We start from the raw sequence: 19,439 nt of genomic DNA on the forward strand, positions 1-19,439 counted from the left end.
TCACATCTCGGCTGCGAGGCAGGGGTGCGCACAAGTATTTGCGTGTGGCGAACGGTTCCCACACACCACAGATGAGACACAGAAAGGATGTGGAGTCGAAGTTTGCTTAGGATTGTCCACCGTGCGGCGCCGCCATGCGCAAGCAGAGAGACCGGGACACACGGCAGTTGAGCAGCGGCAGTACACAGCGCATGCGAAGCCCAACGTGGCCAACATCTTTACAGGCGCGCAGAGAGACCGAGAGGAGCCGTGACAAAGACGAGAGGGATCCAAGTGCGGCGAGCGCGATTGCACGCAGTGCCGGCCATCATGCGTACGCTGGCTTGACTGTTTGGTTGCCTCCCCGCTGCAAAGGTCTGTCCTACCTCTCCCCCTCGCTTCCCGCTACTTCGCCCACAGCAAGTCCAGGCGAAGGTGCAACCTCCGCCATGCAGCACTGGCCGTGAGGTGCGGCAGTCATGAAGCAGGGGCCGCGACTGAAGAACCGAGAGACAGAAAGAGGGAAGGAGCGTGGTGGTGAAGGCGTCTGGAACTGAATATGCATGAAAAGTGCTTGCCACAGCTGCGATGGGCGAGCGTGGTGCGATTGGAGGAGCCGGAATTGCTTTCTATCCGTCACTGTGGGGAATGCTGGTCTGTGGATGTGTCATGGTGCAGGAAGAGCAGCAACGTGCACGCAAGAAGGAAAAGGGAGCGCCAAGGAGAAAAGACACTACTGCCGTCTCCGCTAGCAGTATCTGCTCACACGCACCAACGCGCAGACACAGGACGACGAAGACAGTGCAGGCGACTCACGGCCGCAGTTCGTGTATGCAGCTTTAGTGCCGATATTGCCCCCTCCCTCCCTTGAAGTCAATGAGCATGGGCCATCCCTTAAATCAAACAGATTACACACACATTTCCCACACAAGCACATGCATCCACGTGCACGACAACGACAATACAACTCCGCCGACCAAAGAGGTGAGTGCGTCCTTGCAGATGTCGCCTGCCTCTGCAACCCTACTACCACCGCCTCCTCGTCTAAAGCGCCTGCGAGTACTGCCGGTAAACAGTGCGACGCAGATCGAACAGCGCAGGGGTGGCGATGGAAGAGATTGTGACGGTGCCGTCCGCACCTTTGCGGACACACACGCCTTCGTCAAAGACGAGAAGCGGCGCCTTCTTGTGAAACTCGCTGTACAGTCCACTTTCCTGTCGTGACGTCTCGCGCAAGCGGCGCAGGTCCATGTCGCCGACAAAGAAGGAGCCGCTCTGCAGCCCGCGCTGCTCCCGTTGTGTCGCGCACGCCTGCGACTTGTCCGCTGTCACAGAGGCGAGGGAGTAGATGGCCCGATCGGAGCGACGGCGCTGCATCTCTGGCTCCTCGAGGTCGGCCTCTGCGCGCACGCCAGAGAGTTCACCGTTGACCCACCCAACCTCCCACGTGCTCTTCGACTTTGTCTCGCGAACACGGCGGAGGCCGCGCGACAGGCTACGCGCCAGACTCGACTCTAGCTGCACCGCATATGAGTACACGTGCGTCGCCAGTTCCAGCGGCACGCCGGAGGAGGTGATGCTGAAAACGTTCGAGCCGCACTTCATCGCCTTGTCGGCGCGGCAGAAGTGCAGGAACGCCCGTCCGTCCTCGGCGCTGCCGCGAAGGCCGACAATCTTCTTGGCAAACGTCCACTTTGTCTTGAGGACGCTCTTCATCGTGAGCGCGTCGGGGTACCCGCTGAGGTCGGAGAGGACGACGCGACAGCGCCGGTTCACCTGCACTGCAACCCGTGACACCTTCGATGGGATGTTAGCGAGCCGCTGCGCATCGTTCTCTACCTGCAGCGCCTCTGGCCCCGCATCGCTGTGCTGCCGCGCAGGCGCGCGCTTCTGCAGCACGACCTGCTCCTCCTCGCTGACGGGGAGTCCGTACGTCACATCGACGCGCTTCAGCGCCGCCGCGCTCAGAGTGCTCGTCGTCTCCAGCACGGGAAAGCTGAGATGCTTCGAGTGGTAGTGTAGCGGGGGCGGCAACACCAAGCCAAGGGTCGTCGCCGCCTTTGCCTTGGATGCGGCGCCGGCAGCACCGCCTGCGCCAGCTGCGCCAGCATCCGTGGCGCCGACGCCAGCGGCAGCTTTCTCAGTTGCGCCGCCGTGACCCGCCGCCGCCGCCGCCGCCCATTCACCGTCGTCTTCGTCGTCGTCGTTCTCTTCTCCTTTGGCAGTTGCAGCCTCGTCGTCGTCCTGCACAATCTGGAAGGCGCTCTGCGCCTCCAACTCGCGCCGGCGCTGCTCCATCTCGTGTTCGAGCTCAATGTAGTACTCCTCTAGCTCCTCCCCACTCAACCGACTGCGGCGCGTGATCTGCATGTGGAGACGCTCGCCGTCGGCGGCGGCAGTGACAACGGCCGCGTTCGTCCCTGGCAGCGGCGGCTCCGTCAAGACAATGAGGTGATCGGCGCCGTCGCGGTTCCCCTTCACAAAGTACTCGAGCAGCTCTGCGGAGGGCCCAAAGTCGAGGGAGGCACCGTCCGCGACACAGATCTTCGGGCCCTGGATCGGGAGCACCTCCTCCGCGCTGCGACACGTGAGGACGCTGGCAAAGAGCCGCTTATCATCGAGGATCAAGTAGTCCTGTAGAGCCTCGGTCATGGTGCCTGCCTTGTCGAGCAGCTCCTGTGCCTGGGCAGCCACCAGCACAACCTTGTACTTGTCGCCGCCCTGCTCCGCCAAGAGGTGCACAATAATGTTCAATACCTCCAGCCCACGACCTGCGACGTTCACAGGGACGAGAACGTCGCTGCCACCACGGAGGGTGTGCTGGAATTCCTTGAAGAGGCTCTTCAGTTGTTCCTCGTATTTGGTCGTCCGATTCGCGCCGGTCATGTGAAAAGGAAAGCTGCTCGCAAGCACAATGTTCGCGGTGGTCGGCACGTCAAACGGCTTCAGCGCGTACGACGGCTTCACCGAAAAGTCAGGGCAGTAGAAGAGCTCATCGATCTGGTACTTGATTGTCCAGCTGTAGCCGCCCAGCATGCGGCCAGCAAAGACGGCGAAACAGTTAACCTCGACGTCGTCGTTTTTCACGGTGACCTTGCCGCCGTACGGCTCGCGGAGAGAACGGAAGCTGTGGTAGATGGAATCCACCGTCATCGTAAAGGCCTCCCCATCCGCGAGGGTGAACGTGTGCGAGTTTGGGTACTGGTACAGGAAGGAGTGCAGGACACTGTGAACGCCGATTTTGGATGTGCCACCGGCCGCCGCCACGAACGTGCCGGGGGAGATGTGGCTGAGGACAAAAGGAAGGGCGCCGCAGGCGGTGATGTGCGGGCTCGACAGGACCACGGCATGCACTGTTGGCAGGTGCGGCTTCAGCTTGTTGAGGAAGGACGTGTCGAACTCGTCGTTCCATCCGCAGTCGAAGAGGATGCGCACCCCGTCGATGTCAACGAGGTAGGCGTAGGGCGCATTAGGGGTAGTGCACTCGTACACCGGAGTGAACTGAATACTACCCGCTGAGGCGCGCAGCATGGCTCTAACAGCGTATACAGGGGTGGGGGGAGGAGAAGCGGAGAAAACGGAGCGAAGACAAAACAACAAAATAACGCGGCGAGAGAGAGAGAGAGAGAGGAGGGAGAGGCAGAAGAGTTGCCAGCCCGTTCTACGCGGCCTGATGGGGGACACTCGTAGGAAAGGTTCAGTAGTGCCACCGCGGGGTGAAAAGGTCGTGCAGGGGCACGGGAGTGGGAGCGAGGTGCAGGCGGTCAGAGAGCAAAGCAGGAGCAGAAGCAGAAAATGGCGCAATACGGCAGCGGCGTAGAGAGAGGCGGAGAGACGGCGAAGGGAGGAGAGAACGATGAAAGGAAAGTAGAGGTGACAGGAGTCGGGGGAACAGAAGTGTGACAGACCCACTTCAAAGCCACGACCGCGGCTTTAACAGAAATGGCGTATCCGCATGCGCACACGGAAGTGCAAAGGGAGGCGTAAGAGGATTGCGTCTCGCCACTCGAGGAGGCGCGCGCACGCACACACGTGTAGCCCGGCGCACCCGGTTTACCTTAGCCAGCTCAGAGTTAGTCCCGGTGAGCGCACAGGCCACTCCAGCCAGCCGTGTCCGCTGCGTTTCGCCCATATACGTACCCAAAGCGAAGCAAACACAAGCACCGCACATCAGATGTGGGCAGCACTCGCACGTGCACAGAGAGAAGTTGCCTCGGTGTTCACACACACGTCAAGCGCGCTGACAGACAGAAAGGGTCCGCGAGCGAGACACACGGACACAAAAAAAGGAGGGCGAAAACACACAGAAAACCAAAACTGTGAAGAACGCACTCGCCGCCGCCACTCGAACAGCAACGCTGCCCGCAACAACCTCTGAGACCGCCAACCCACATAAAAGCTAAAGGTGCTCATCTGACTGTATCACGGTACGCGCTCTTTCCCGGCCTCGGATCCGCAGGGACCTCGACGCGGGGGTCGACAGAGCCAATGAAGGACGTCATTGCCCCGTCCGCACCCTCGCGCCTTTAGGAGTGACACTCTGGCTCGGGTGCACAAGCTCCTTCCTGCACACGGAATGCGTACGCCTCGCAGCTCGACTTCGCCGCCGCCTCGCCAGAGATGCCGTCGGGCCTTTGCAGAGCAGTAACCGCGGGAAGCGTGGCAAAGCTGTGAAGGTGGGGCAACTCCTCGACAAAGTACTCCCGCAGTGCAGCCACGGCGGCAGCTTCCACGGTATCCCGCTTGCGAAGACCGGAAGCCTGCGCGATGCAGTGCGCCACCTCGTCTGACATAGGCACACTCATCCGGCAGTGCCACATCTGGCCTCTCTGGCACGTGTCCACCCGCAGGCGAAGTCCGTAGGCTTGAAGACACAACTTTCCCAGCAGCTGCTCCGCCGTCTGCGCCACTACGTCAGACAAGTGCGCTGGCAAGAGGAAGGTGTCGTTCGTTTCGTGACTGATGCGGGTGGCCAGTTCACGTGCGCAGCTCAGCAGGTTCTTGCCGACAACATGTTCAAGCATGACAGAGCGCTCCTGTGATGTTACGTGAAACGACAAGTCGCTTAGCTGATCGTGTTCGAAATTGAAGAGGAGCCAGTTGTCACTGACCGTGCGGTCGCTAGCGGACATGATTTCTGTCACCACCGCGTCGCGCAGACGAGTGAGGGACCCTTGTGCATCCGGCTGAAGCCTCACCTGCCCCCTCATCACCACCTCATCGCCGAAAGCACGATGATGGACTCGTATGTGCATCTCGAACACCTGCTGCGCAGCGCGCACCACAGCCAGACGTGGCGTGTTGGCGTACCCTCGACCAAGATGAAAGGATCGATCAGCTGAAAAGGGATTCGTCGAGAACCGCGAATGCGGCAGCGACACGGCGCTGTTCGGCGGCGTCGCACCCCACAACTCCGCCGCACACGTGGCGCCGTCCTGGCGAACACACACGGAGCACTGCAGTCCGTAGAGGCGCGCGATGGCTTCCGCACAGCTCTGCAACGGTGACGCATCCGGTAGCGTCGATGGCAGCTCGGCCATCAAGCAGGGTTCGCTAGCGGCCGTGCTAGAAAGATCTCGGCAGACGACCTCCGGGAGCTTCTGCATGTCTCTCACCAGAGCAAACAGCGCACCGATCTCGGTGGACCCGGCGGCCTCGGCAATCACTCGCTCTGGCGAATCATGCACAGCGCTCACCCTCATGCACCGCGCAACGTACACGGCGCGGTCCGCTTCACGCACCACACGAATGCTCCCGAGAAACGAAGTATACGCTTTGGTCGCACACCAGTAGCGCTCCAAGGCGGAGTCGGCCGTCTGCACTGGAGGAAGTGGCTGCGGCTGGGTTGACTTGTGCGGGTCCAGGAACCTGATAAATGGATCGGACGAGAGTGCCGCCGTCAATATCTTGACGTTGGCGTCCTGCAACGCCTTCACCCCCGCACACGGTGCTGGAGCGCCGTCGGCGTCGATGAGCATTTTATCCCGCGCCTGCTCCACACTTCCATGACAAAGATTAGGGAATCGCTGCGCCAGCGCAGCCGCCATCGCCTTCTGCTCGCTGCGCGCCTTCCGGCCGTCGAACGCGAAACAACATAGCTCACGGGTGACCGCAACGCCGGCGTCCGACCGATCAGCCGCCTTCGCGTCGGCGTGGCCTCTGACAATGTACAGCTGAGACAGCCACACGGGTGTGGCCCCCGTCGCGACGCCCCACTCTGGATGAAGCGAGTTGGCTTTCAGCATTAGCGTCTCCAGTACGAAGGTCGCCTTGTGCCGTTGCAGTGCCCAACGCAGTTGGTGCTCTAGTCCCTGTCCAGGGTGCGGAGCGGCGTCGTCAGAGGCGGTGGCTTTGCTGCTCTCCAGGATGGCGCGCACCTCTGGATGGTAGGCGATCTCGCGCTCAAACACGTCAGGAAACACCGTCTGCAGCGCCTGCACCGTGACAAGCTCGGCCGTGAAGCTTTTGGACCGGCCCGTTGCCTTGCCAAGGACAAAGAAGCCGGGGGTGTCACCAGACAGGGCGGCGACGGTCGGTAAGTCAAGACACACCTGCACCTGGACCTTGTGCATCGAGCCACTCACCGTCTCTGCCTGAAAGACAACCTTCTCTTCGCCGATGCCGTAGTAGTACAAGAGAAGCTTGCGCAGGAGGTGCTTCACACGCAAATGGCTCCGTGGCAACACAAGGTGGAGCGGTGCACTGCGGAGGCGCTGCTGGATAGAGGCGTGACAGTGAGGATAGTACTCCGACGTGGTGTCGTCACAGAACTTCAGCAACGCGCGCAGCCCGTCGCTGGTGAGGGCTACTGCGGTTGACGCCAGTGATTTCCCTGTAGCACCATGGCGCAGGCTGCACTCCACATGGCCGGGGGTGACGTGCGGCACCAAGCACAGCGAAAAGCCATCAGACGACCAGGCCTTCGTGTAGAGAGAGAGCACCGACAGCGCAGCTGTGCTTACCACGGAGCTTGATGGGTACGGAAGATCAGCAGCAGAGAAGGCGTCTCGGAGAGCGCGGCGCACGCATCCATGGTAGCCTTCGCCGGCAGCCTCGCCCTTGAACAATTCAGTCAGGCGCTGTTGCTCGGCAGCGAGGGGCGCCGCCTGCACTCCCGTGCTGCGTGGTACGAGCTCAACGCTGGCGGTGTGCAGTTGCGTTCCCTGCAGGTCCTGCCCGCTGGTGTGGCGCACCAGTAGCCGCAACTGCGGGTATCTCTGCTCCAGAAACTTCATGACACGGCGGGTTTCGTCAGTATTCACTCTTGTAAGATCGACGATGGTGAAGCCATCTCGCGAGACGGGCGGCGTCGGAGAGGACTGCAGAGGAGACGTGCTGGTGCGCAGCTCGTCGGAATGACTGAGGTGGCCAACAGCCTCCTGCACGGTAGTGGAAAAAGTGCCTTGCCACGCTGCCACCTCGTGCACAACTTCCTGCGCACCACCTTCCGACGAGGGCTGATGCTCCACTACCACTCGCATGTCCTCAGTGATACAAAGCCGCACAGCCCCGCCTCGGACACCCTTTGCCTGACGCAGTGCTTTAAATACAGACTGGATCTGTCCGAGGGTACTGCAGCGGCGGCTCTGTGGCACCGTGCAAACAGATTGCCTTAGCGCCGCACAACTCGGGCGGTAGAGGCGCGGGCCCGTTATCATTGCATGTGAGAGCGCCATGGAAGAGCCCGCAGCAACGCTTGGCTTCTCCTTTTTTCCTCACCTGGTACGTCTATCAGCGACAAGAAGGCCCTCTCGCCTACGGGTGATCACCCGCCCAGCGGGTGCAATCCGACGAGATGAAGCCGTTTCGTTGGATAAGATCGTCTCTCTCGTTTCGCTTCTCCTGAGGGGGGGGGGGCGCTGCTCCTGCGCCTACCGTTCACGGCGCGTGAGATAGCGAAACAGCAGAAAACAGGAAGGAGGCAATGATGGTGATGATGGTGGTACACCTGGGTGCGTTCGCATGGACGCCGTCTCATGGAGAGAGTGAGAGAGAGTGCGCGACCCTGGGGGTGGAGGGGGCAGCAAAGTGAAGTTTTTTTTTTACGAACTTCTCGGCTCGCCTCTGCACAGTGTACAGAAAGAGACACAAAGGCAGCAACGGCACCCGTGTAAGCCTCGAAAGACAGCGAGACGTGAGAGAGGGAGAAAGACATGAGAAGCGAGGACGGAGGACATGACGGGGTGCCTTGAATAAGTCGCACACAGAGAGAAAGAGAGAAAGACCTACACATGTACGCGCAGTGCTACGAGTTCAACAAGCCAATGGTCCATCGCTCGCCGACGTGCACCAAAACCAGTCGATTGGGAAAGTTGCCACCTCTGCGCACATGCGCTGCTGGTGGCTAAGCCGGCCGCACCGGGGAGGGCCGCGGCTTTCGCCGTCTCTTTCCCCTGCTACAAAGCGCGGCAACACGGAGGACAGCCCTGAACACCGCAGCACATGCCAATTTCCACAACAGAGACCACCAGCATGAGAGCGTCAGACAGGCACAGCCGAAAAGGCATCCAGCACCAAAACGACAGGGTCATTACAAGACACACACACTGAGAGCTCTGTAGAGAAATTCACATCCGGGGCAGGAGGCATACACACCTGAGCGGTCCCCGTTACAAGGGTGCTGAGTAGCAAAAAAAGCAGAACCAGTTCGCGAAGCTTTCTGACGCGGTCAACGCCATGGCCCGCATCGACACTCACGCGGAACAAAAGGAGACCACGCAAGCATACAGGTATGGAAAACTGCCTTTGAGCCTGCACCGTCCCCCCTCCCGCCAAGACACGTGTGACGAATTTCCTTGAGAGAGACGCGGGCGCACAGAACGAACACGCTTCCCTTCTTTTCAAGCGAGTACATGAGGCCGCGCCACACAAGCTACAACGCCACACTGCACTCCCTCCCCGCGGCCGGTCAGACCCATCCCCTCCGCCCTCCACATCGCCTGGTGCAGTGCAGCGGCACGCACGCGCCACACCAAATGCGCCAGCTCAGCCATCTGAGAGCACGGCCTACGCCTCAAACTCCACACCCACACCCACACCCACACACCAGCAGGCCGTGCGAGGGCCGGGGGTGAGATGCCTTCGAGTCACGCGGACACTCTGCCCACCATGTGGAGGGTGCACACGCGTTCACGGTCGCAGGCCGCTCCGGCGCAACGCGTCGCCGCGGGCCGGCGCACCGACATCAGCAGCCATACATCGCCCTCAACGCCCCACGTCGTGTGTGCTTGGCCCTGTCACCACCAGGGGTGGTTGCGCATTTCGCAGGGAGAAATGGGAGGGGGGCGGCGGCTTGCTTGGCTTCCTCCCACACAGAGATCGCGGAGGATACTTGGGCCGGGTGAAGCCACGCGCTGTGGTGGTGACCACCTCACCCCCCCACACACACACACATCGGCTCGCCGTCATCAAGGGGTGCGGGGAGCGCGAAACAGGAAAAGAATACAGAGGGTCAATACGGTGGTAATGCGCGGCTGGCCTATCACTTGTTCACGAGTGCGGTGATGCCAAACTCGTAGGAGCTGGGGTTGAGCTCTATGCGTTCCTGTATGGCGGCGGCTGCAGCGGTGAGGAAAGATTTGTTGTCGGTGCAGCTACCGTGCAAGGTCGGGTTTTCTTTTCGCCCATCCAGTTCAACGCAGCGTCCGCCTACGGGGATGAAGCAGACAAAGTGAAGGTTGATGTCCGCGTCGATGTGCTGGTTGGCGGTCGCGCCCTCCTGTGCAGCAGCGGCGTGAGCGCTGGCGAGACTCGTGTCTTCCGCAATCAGTTTCCCTATGATCTTGGGATCTTCCGACGTTTTTGCCGCGTTCACCCACGGGCCGTCGAGGATGCTGCCGGCGGCGATCTCACCGAGCTTATCGCGGTTGTTCATGAGAGCATGCGCAATGGCGATGGTTCCGCACGCGTTCGGAACGAGCTGGTGTGTGAAGAAAAAAGGGTGTGCTTGGCGAAGCGCCGCAACTTCCTCTGTCTGTGCAGCCTGCTGCTCCGCTAGGCGTCTCTCTGTGGCCTCACATATGGGGTACACGAGGAGCAGGGCGTGCACCGGCGAAGGCACCATTTCAAGTAGATCGCCTGACACCCCGTACACGTCCACAAACTCCACCTTCGCTTCTGTGAGACCCAAGGTGCTGATGTAGCGGTTCATCACCTGCGGATTGCTCTCCAGCGGGAACCACATGGTGCGGCCACGGCGGGAGCCGAGTAGAGGCAACACAAAAAGGCAACCGGCAGAAAACCGAGAGGCGAAGAGCCGAAGGGGAAGCGGAGGACAAGGGGCTGGTGGGACCCACGGCGAGATGGCGCTGTCACGGTGGAAGTTGTGAGCGGGAGGCCACCTCGTGAAAGGCGAAAACGCTGAGAGGCTTTCGTGGGTGGTGGACGAGAAAAGCGCGGCGGCATGTAAAGGGGGAGGTTGGCGAGAGAGAGAGAGGGGGGGAAGGGGGGGGGGGAAGGGGGTGCCGAAAGGGCCGCAGAGGGAGAAAACACCTCCGGTGGCGTCTGCGAAGGAGGGCGTGCCCGCAGGTGCACCTTCGCCCTATGCCACACACGCAGAAGGGCTTCCGAGACGAAAAGCGCCAGAGGCGGCATCACACGCCTCAACGTGCGTATCATGATTCGATTGGCCCAGAGCGCCAGCTGAGCTGATCGGCACTCATCGCGTGGGCAGAGTTCGTACTTGCGTGGATGTCCGCGACGGCATGCCGTTCATCGTCGTGCGCAACATCGTTGTTGCGCGGTATCACAACGATATCACCGAGAGAGGGGAGAGAGAAAGGAGAGAAGACGAAGGGGATAAGGGGAAAGTGCCGATGGAATGCGACACCTCAGCCACCCTCACGCATGCGCATCGACGAGACGAGACCCCTGCCCTCGGTTTTTTTTTCCGAAAACCGTCCACGGTAGATGCACATCCAGTGTGTGTGTGTGTGTGTGTGAAAGAGAGAGAGAGAGCGTATACGCGTCTGTGTCAGGAATGCAACCATGAAGGAGAGGACGCTTCTGCTCGCGAGCGCAACGCGGCAAAACGTGAGAAAACAAACGGAGGACAACAACAGCAAAAAAAAAAAAAAACAGAACACGGTGCAGCGTCACCGAATACACGTGTGTGCTCGTGTGTGAGCGCGCGTGTGTGTGTGTGCGCGCGTCGCTCTGGGACGCGCACACACACTGAAAAGAAGACGTGCATCGCGCACACTGATACACCACTTCGTTCGCTCTGGAAGTGCTCCTCCTTCGCGCCACCCGTTCCGTCCTTCTCACTCTGACTGTCCGACTGTATGTACATCTGTTGTTCATGAAGTGGGCGACATTGCCTCCCGCCGCACAACCCGTGCCTCAAGCCACCATCAGCTCAGCAGATATTCCATTCTCCCCTCTAGAGAAGCGCCTTCAACTCCGGCTCTGTCTCGCGGTTCACCTTGCTAATGTCAATCGTCGCCCCACAAATTGGGCACGTGAGCGTCTCGCTCAGGCGCGTCATCAAGGCCGAGAAGGTGGCAGGGAATCCGCAGCAAGGGGTCGCGGTGTAGTCGTTCTTTACAATGTGCTTGCCCGTCACAATGCAGAAAGGGATCGTGTTCTTGCAGGCACCACAGTCCAGTTCCGTCTCGGCAACAGGCGCGTCACAGTAGGGGCAGGGCAGCATCGGTTCGACTGGGTCGACAGCGTCGTCCTTGCTATGGCGGCGCACGATGCCCTCAACTTTCTTGCGCGACTTCTCCGTCATCTCCGTCCGGTACTTCTCGTTCTGAATGAGGAAGCAGGCATACTCGAAGGCGGACTTCTTGAAGTTTGACTTGATGCACTGCAGCACGGTAGTGGTGACGATGGTGGCGATGTGCTTCGGGAACTTCTGTATGTTGCGTGACACGCGCAGCAGCATGCGACATGCTGTGTCTTCATTCTTCATGATCTTGAGCAAGTCCTTGACGATTATGTAGGAGTGCAGCAGCATCAGCGCGCGGCGTAGGTCGTTCGGCACACGCATGTTCTTCTGCTGAAGAATACTGTAGGCCTCCACGAGGGTCTTGTGCGCGCTTTTATAGTTGCCCATCTCCTGCTCCTTCGCCGCAATGATGACGGACGTCTTCGCCGCCTTCTCGTAGCTGCCCATGGCTAAGTACAACTTGAAGATGTACGATGGATCCTTTGGCTCGCCGTCCGTCTCGCCCATGAGATAGTCGATGAACTTGTTCGTCAGGCTGTCGCTGTGCGCCTTGCCTACTACCTCCACCGCCTTCTCAATGTCCTCGGGCTGCCCCGACTCGAGATACTTCTTGAGCGCCTTGGCGTAGTTACCACTAGTGTGGTAGTACATGCCAGCCTGTCCGGCCTTGCCCTCATTGTCGTAGTACTCCGCGATCATGTTGAAGTCTGCCTGGTTCGCCAGCGGGGCGACGCCGTCCTTCAGCTGCACCTGGCTCAGCAAAGCACTCTCGAAGTGGAACATGCAGTCATGCGCCTTTGCCAGTTCGAACGCCTCGTCCAACGACTTGGCCAGGACGAGAAACTCGACCGCCATGCCGTACTCGTTCTGCGACTTGCACTTCTTGGCAACGAGAGCGGCCGCGTTGGCGGAGCGAGTCTTTCGTACAATGATGTAGGCGCCATGGAGGTCGTTCAGCTTCTCTAGCCTCAGCCGCACCGCGTTGTCCCAATCCTCGGCCTGCAGGTAGGCCTTTTCAGCCTCTGCGAAGGCCCCCTCCGCCTCCTTGCCCTGGGCGTAGATGCCGATGATGTTGCGCGACTTGATGAGGGGCATCAGACGCCCTGCCGCCTTCAGGTTCTTGCAGCGCTCAATGTAGATCGTTGCCGCCCACTCAAGATCGCCGGCCTTCTCGTACAGCTGCGCCGCCTCCTCGTGCTTCTGGTTGTCCTCGCAAAGCTTGGCGCACTCCTTCACAAATGACATCTCCGTCGACTCCTTCGCCATCTTCATGGCATCGGCAATGTTGCCGGTGCGAATCTGGCAGCGGGCCGCACCCTGCCGGCACTGCTCATTATGCCGCTCCACCTCTTGCATTGTCACCGCCAGCTCCGTGCTCGCTTGTCCCGTCGGCAGCTGGCGGTGACCTTGCTGAAACATCTCTAGCGCCTTCGCGTACACGCCGCGGTATTCGAGCTGCTGTGCGTACTCGCGCGAGATGACAGGCACTTCCTCCGGTGCCAGCTGCGCTGCCAGTGTGAGGGCGCGCTCCCACTGCATCATGTCACGCCGCATCTCCAATGCGCAGAGCGGCTGCGAGGAGCGAAGAAAGAAGTTCTGCGCGTCCTTCATGTACCCCATGATCATCGACACGTGACCGAGCAGCAGGTTCTTCTCGTGGATGTGACGGATCTTCTCCAGACACAGCACCAGGCTGGGCTGCGATAGCTGCCGATAGACACGGATGGCAAGCTCCACATCCAGCATGTGCAGCGCTTTCACAGCCAAGTCCTCTGCTTCTTGCGGCGTGGAAATGTTGTTCGACGACCACCGCAGCCGATTCAGCGAGAAGTTATTGTAGAATGCCTCGGCGTTGGGGGTTCGCAAAAAGATGTTGGTGTGCGTCTGCAGCGGCACCGTGTCCAGCGTCCCGTTCGGCGTCTGGCACACAACCGTGCCACGAAAGAGTGTGATGGGGGTGTAGTTCGGTGGCAGCGGCGTGTACAGGTTGGCGTTGGTGCTGTCCTTCACCAGCACCGACTCACAAGTCGCGCCATGGCGGCTGTGCGGCGTATTCACAAAGGTCACGCATTTCTGGCTGTCGTGCGTGATGAAGACTGTTGCTTCCGCCTGGTCCCATAGCACCGTCTTCTGGTCCGGCTCAAAGCCCTCCGCCTTGTTGGCGACCTCCGTCACGAGATTGAGGTTGAAGAGGCTGTTGCTCTCGTCCACATAGGCGACGCGCGTGCAGGCGGGATTCGGAAAGGCGCGCTTGAGGCCCGTGCTGCATGTAAACGTTGCCACCTGCTGGAGGTTGTGCAGCGCGTAGACGCTCACGCGGTTCGTCGTGGCGTAGAGGAAAAAGGCCTCGGAGAGGCCGATGGACACGAGGCGCGTGTCGCCGCTCTGTGGGAAGTACACCGGCGCAGCAGCCTGTGGGGTGTCGCGGATCGGACTCAGCTGCACTCGTCCATCGTACACGACCGCCGCCAGCTGCGAGTTTACTTTCAGATCGGTGACCGCTGACGGGTACTCCACCGTCCGCAGGAACCCCGAGTGCGCCTGCTGCGACGCCTCTGCCACGTTCTTGGCCGGGTCCGCCATGGGGTACGGGAGGCTATTGGGGATGAAGTACTCGTAGTAGGATACCTGGTTGTTCGCGCCCACGCCGAGCATCGCCATGCCAGCGGATACGAAGGTCGGGTCACTGTTCACCGGTACCGTGCAGACCATGCGGTTGTCCTGCAAGTTCTTCACCCCAATGATGCGGGTGGAGATGAAGGAGAAGACGAGGGTGCCAAAGGAGGCGCTGACATTCAACACTTTCAGCGTAAACACGGTAACATTGCCCTGGTCCGTGCCGAGGAGAAGCTGCTGACCATCTCTCGACCACGCGAGCAAGTCTGGTACGCCCTTGTCCGACTCGAACGCTGCCTCGTCGCCGGTGGCAGCAATACCGTCATCGTTGATGCGCAGCAGGCACACACGGTTCTCAGCGACAGCCGCGACGAGACCGCTGCCTTCGCCGAAGTTCACCATGTGCACGGCGCTCTTCGCCACGCTGACGGAGCTACGCAGTCGCACCTCACTGCCGGCCAGGTCCAGCAGACCCACCGCACCGCTCTTGAACCCTGCCACGAACTCGCCGTTGATGCCGGCAGTCAGGGATGTGATGAGGCCCAGCCCGGTGTTGAATTGGCCGGCTGACGTTGAGAACGACCGAAGGTCGACAACCAGTACCGCGTTGCCGAGGTTCACGGCGGCCAGGCTCAAGCGCTTCGGCGAGCTGGCCGCCCCCGAAACACACACAGACTGCGGTGCAGAAGGCAGCGGAATCGTTTTCAGCATCTTGCCCTCTGCGTCAGAGATGGAAAAACTGCGGTCTGCTGAGATAATCAACAGACGGCTGTCCGGCGCGGGAGTCCACACGCCGGAGAGAAGCTGTTGCGTGTGCGTGCCCACCACGGGCACAAGCCGCAACGTCCTCCGGTTGTACACTACAAACTGACCGCTCTTCGCCCCGATAGCGAACTGCGGCTGGGAATGGGACCAGCAGATGAAGCGCAGGTCGCTCATCTTTGTGTCTATGGTGTCAGTGTGGCGTGTGTGATGCGTGAACAGGTGCACATCAGAGGAGTTCTTGGTGATGATGGCGAGTGTGTCACTGCCGCACTCCCACGCCATGTCCACGACACCCGGCATGGGGAACTGATGCTCCACCTTGCCCAGCTTGTTCAGGATGAGTACCCGACCCTTCGAGCCAGTCACCGCAATCAGCGGCGCAGACGGGTGCAGCGCCTGCACAACATGTCCGCGACCAACGTCTGCGCTGGAGATGACGAACTGCTGTGTGAGGCCCATTGCGTGATAAGCAACGAAAACGCCGCAGATGAAGAAGTGGCAGCAACGAAGCGATCAGAGACACAAGTTTTCAGGCGTGCACAGGCACACACGCAGGCGACTCACTATCAGAGAGGAGCCAAAATACTATACACTGTGGTGTTCACGGGTGCGCGTCTCTCAGTGCGTGGTGACAGTCCCGCACTCTCGTCGGGTTCTCTCGCGACTCTCCGGCGCACGCGGCTAGAGAGAGAGAGAGAGAGAGCACCGGTGCGGAGGGTTCCGCAAATGCCCCTTCGCACCGCTGTGCTATGTCGATCGTCGTTGGGGTGTCCAAAGTGCCGTCTACGGCTCCTCGCACAGAGATCCACACGCAGACGCGCGGCGGGCAACAACCGCACAAGAAAATGAAAGGAGAGCGACTTTCGGGAAGGAGGGGAGGAGCCTAATCTAGTCCAGTCTGAGAAGTGGAGATATGGTGCACACCTGCCTGCACGCGACTCCGCAACTAACAGGAATATAAAACTGAGCGGTGGCATGCAACGTGGGCGCGTGTGAGTGTGAGCCGGGCCGTCGGGCGGGGGGAGGAAGGAGGAGAGTAGGCGCAAGGGAAGAGAACGACTGTGGAGGGTGCCAACATGCTGTGCGTCATGCATACAGCCTAGTAGAGATGTACAGAGCCTCGCACTCCGCATCTGGTGCCTTGGATTCCTTCCTCAACTCAGTTGGGCAAGTAAGCCTCAATACACCCTGACATGAAGACCACCTCCACCCCTCTCCCGCAGGAACACACACAGAGGGGATGTCCGGCCTCTCCGTGGTGCACACAACCGTGACTGCAAGCCGTGACACGGATTGTACGAGAGAGACGGGGAGAGGGGTAGCAAGAGACGAGACCTAACCACGACGATCCCCGCCCCATTTCGGCCTGAAGAGGCGCGTCGCTGCGTGTCACTATTTCCTTCAGCGCCTTTACTTTGTTTCATTATCCGCAAGAGAAGCCTCTGTGGAAGAAGTGCTCAGGTACGCGCGCACGCACGAGGAAGGAGAGAGGGCGAGCCGGGAACGCGAGAGAAGAAGCGAAACAGAAAGAGCAACAATAATAAAAAAGAAAGCGGGCGACCCAGAAAGCATCGCACCAACGCGCCTGATGCGTGCGTTACCACCAGAGCTGGCACACAGCCGATAGGAAACCTTCACCTTGAGCTACAAGAGAACCATAACTCTCAACAGCGGCTATCCACGCGAATGCTCACCGCCCACGCACAACCCACCATCCCAACATCGACCAAACAAGAACATCCGGCTGCCCCAACACACGCGCACACTTACAAATCCGTTTTTTTTTTCATCACGTCCCTGAGGCCGCGCCACACAAGCTACAACGCCACACTGCACCCCCTCCCCGCGGCCGGTCAGACCCCTCCCCTCCGCCCTCCACATCGCCTGGTGCAGTGCAGCGGCACGCACGCGCCACACCAAATGCGCCAGCTCAGCCATCTGAGAGCACGGCCTACGCCTCAAACTCCACACCCACACCCACACCCACACACCAGCAGGCCGTGCGAGGGCCGGGGGTGAGATGCCTTCGAGTCACGCGGACACTCTGCCCACCATGTGGAGGGTGCACACGCGTTCACGGTCGCAGGCCGCTCCGGCGCAACGCGTCGCCCCGGGCCGGCGCACCGACATCAGCAGCCATACATCGCCCTCAACGCCCCACGTCGTGTGTGCTTGGCCCTGTCACCACCAGGGGTGGTTGCGCATTTCGCAGGGAGAAATGGGAGGGGGGCGGCGGCTTGCTTGGCTTCCTCCCACACAGAGATCGCGGAGGATACTTGGGCCGGGTGAAGCCACGCGCTGTGGTGGTGACCATCTCACCCCCCCACACACACACACATCGGCTCGCCGTCATCAAGGGGTGCGGGGAGCGCGAAACAGGAAAAGAGAAGCATCTCACTGAGCGCAACGAGCAAAAAGGAATGCTAACCGCCGCAGAGCGTGCGAAGGGCGCCGAAGAAGACGAGTTTGTTGTGGTGGCTGTAGGTTTCATCGCGAGAGAGAGGACAAGTAGACAAACAAGGTACGCGACACACAGCGGAAAACGGTGACAGTAGCGGAATTACTGTGAAAGAGACAGCGGTTGTGTTGCCAGCCCCATTCTCCCCCCCTTCCCCTCCCATTCCCGCAAACACATACATGGATATTTCTGCCAACCTCTTCCTTCTTATTTCGGCGCCCTCGTCTACGAGCGAGACGCAGCCAGCAATCGCCACTGTAGACAAGGACGTTACCAAGCAGCACTACACCATCTTCTTGTGGGTGGCCTTGGTCGAATACTCCCAGAGAGCGTTCACCCGCTCATAAACGGCAATCAGAATGGCGTTACCAGGAAAGGCCCGCACCGCCGTGACGCTGTAGCCGCGGAAAAGACCGCGCATGCCCTCCGTCTTGTACAGCCGCGTGCACGCCTGACGGAAATTCAGCTTCAGATAGTCCGCTTTCATCGTCTGCTGCTTCGTTTTCACGGCATCAACCGGGTACGTGGAGGTCCAGAAGGCGACACCGGCGCACCCACCGCCAAGGAAGTGCACCCACGCCGGCGCCTCGTGAAACCTCTGCCCCTCCGACAAGAAGGGCCGGATAACAGACTGGAAGACTAAAAAGTAAAGACCACAGCCGACGGCCTCGCGCACCATCATTGCCATGTGCCCACGGAAAAGGCCGCGGATGCCGCGGCGCCTGTAAGTGGCAGCGGCGCAGTCGAGAGAGTTTTTGTAAATGCGTTCGTCAACGGGAAGGGTGTTCTGGATTTGCATTTTGCACTTGATGAGCTCCGCCGGAGTGAGCACCTGCGAAACGACAATGCCGCCGGTGGCACCGGCCACCGACACCGCCAGGTATGGCTCCTGGTTAGACGGACCACAGTAGCCATAGGTGACTTTCTGAAACCCTTCGATAGCCGAGCGGTACGAGACAAACAAAATGGCATTCTCGCACGCCGCGCCAATCACCGGGGCAGGCAGACCGCGGAAGAAGCCGTTCACCACCCCCTCCTCCTTCGCGATGGCGCGGATACACTGCAGGACGCCACCGTAGCGCTTTCCATCGTCTTGCAAGCGCACCTTGATGGTGTCCATCGGGTACTCTACCACCGTCGCACTCGCCCCACCCAGCGAGCCGGCTAGCATTTCGCGGGCGTCATCGGTGTTCATTCGAGAAAGGGAAAGGACGGAAACAAAAAAATAAGACAAACTACACAACGACGGGCCACCGGAACACGCGCAGCCACGGCTGCCGCCGAGACGCACGCCGATACCGACACAAAGGCGTGCAGAGGGGAGGAGGAGGAGGAAGAGAGACAACAACACGGGGCAAACAATAGTAAACACAAGCGGGCCCGCACAAGTGATGGAAAGGGGAAGTGACAGAGCGGGGGGTCGAAGAGGAGAGGGTGCGCAAGGACGGGCAGGGAGGGCCCCAGCTAAGGCTTGATAATACTTAAGACGGGAGGGAGTAGGACAGAGAAAGGAGAACCAAGAGAAAGGAAGGCAAGGCAGCGAGAAGACGGTGATGACCGTGTGCCCCCTCGCGCGTTCGTGATCCTTTTATTTGCGGCACGCGAGTCGTGTGTACGTATGAATGTGTGTGTGTGTGTGTGTGTGTGTGTGCTCCCACTAAAGAGTGTGCAGGCTTGACTGCAGGTCGCTGTACGTCGTCTGAATGGCCGACACACGTACGACGAGACGTGTACACCCATGCACACACACAGAAAGAGCGAGAGACCGATATCGAGGTCACACGAAAAAAGGGGAGCCTCCAGGTGGCGCCCGGCACAGAGAGGGTGCGGCACCGCTTACTCGGCACACCAGTGCGTGTACCGTGTGCTTAAGAAGAGAACAAATAAAAAACAAAAATAGTATTAGTAACTTAGGAAATGTGTGGTGTGTGGTGTCTCGAGCAGCGGGAG

The 19,439-nt window shown here is 60.0% G+C and overlaps 5 protein-coding genes across 5 annotated transcripts; all 5 read right to left on the bottom strand.

The window, feature by feature from the left end:
• Positions 1–1,023: 1,023 nt before the first annotated feature.
• Positions 1,024–3,510, bottom strand: LMJF_25_0170 (putative cleavage and polyadenylation specificity factor; the record flags this gene model as incomplete). The annotated part of the gene is made up of 1 exon (XM_001683717.1): positions 1,024–3,510. One exon carries the CDS (start codon positions 3,508–3,510, stop codon positions 1,024–1,026), a length of 2,487 nt encoding a protein of 828 aa, XP_001683769.1.
• Positions 3,511–4,505: 995 nt separating this feature from the next.
• LMJF_25_0180 (conserved hypothetical protein) lies at positions 4,506–7,655 on the bottom strand (the record flags this gene model as incomplete). Its single annotated transcript, XM_001683718.1, has 1 exon — positions 4,506–7,655. One exon carries the CDS (start codon positions 7,653–7,655, stop codon positions 4,506–4,508), a length of 3,150 nt encoding a protein of 1,049 aa, XP_001683770.1.
• Positions 7,656–9,460: 1,805 nt separating this feature from the next.
• Positions 9,461–10,162, bottom strand: LMJF_25_0190 (putative ubiquitin carboxyl-terminal hydrolase; the record flags this gene model as incomplete). Its single annotated transcript, XM_001683719.1, has 1 exon — positions 9,461–10,162. One exon carries the CDS (start codon positions 10,160–10,162, stop codon positions 9,461–9,463), a length of 702 nt encoding a protein of 233 aa, XP_001683771.1.
• A 1,197-nt stretch (positions 10,163–11,359) lies between these two features.
• LMJF_25_0200 (conserved hypothetical protein) lies at positions 11,360–15,490 on the bottom strand (the record flags this gene model as incomplete). Its single annotated transcript, XM_001683720.1, has 1 exon — positions 11,360–15,490. One exon carries the CDS (start codon positions 15,488–15,490, stop codon positions 11,360–11,362), a length of 4,131 nt encoding a protein of 1,376 aa, XP_001683772.1.
• A 2,282-nt stretch (positions 15,491–17,772) lies between these two features.
• On the bottom strand, positions 17,773–18,684 carry LMJF_25_0210 (putative mitochondrial carrier protein; the record flags this gene model as incomplete). Its single annotated transcript, XM_001683721.1, has 1 exon — positions 17,773–18,684. The coding sequence occupies one exon, from the start codon at positions 18,682–18,684 to the stop codon at positions 17,773–17,775; it is 912 nt and encodes a 303-aa protein (XP_001683773.1).
• Between the last annotated feature and the right edge of the window lie 755 nt (positions 18,685–19,439).

Source organism: Leishmania major, chromosome 25 (genome assembly GCF_000002725.2).
Source record: "Leishmania major strain Friedlin complete genome, chromosome 25".
Taxonomy (NCBI): domain Eukaryota; phylum Euglenozoa; class Kinetoplastea; order Trypanosomatida; family Trypanosomatidae; genus Leishmania; species Leishmania major.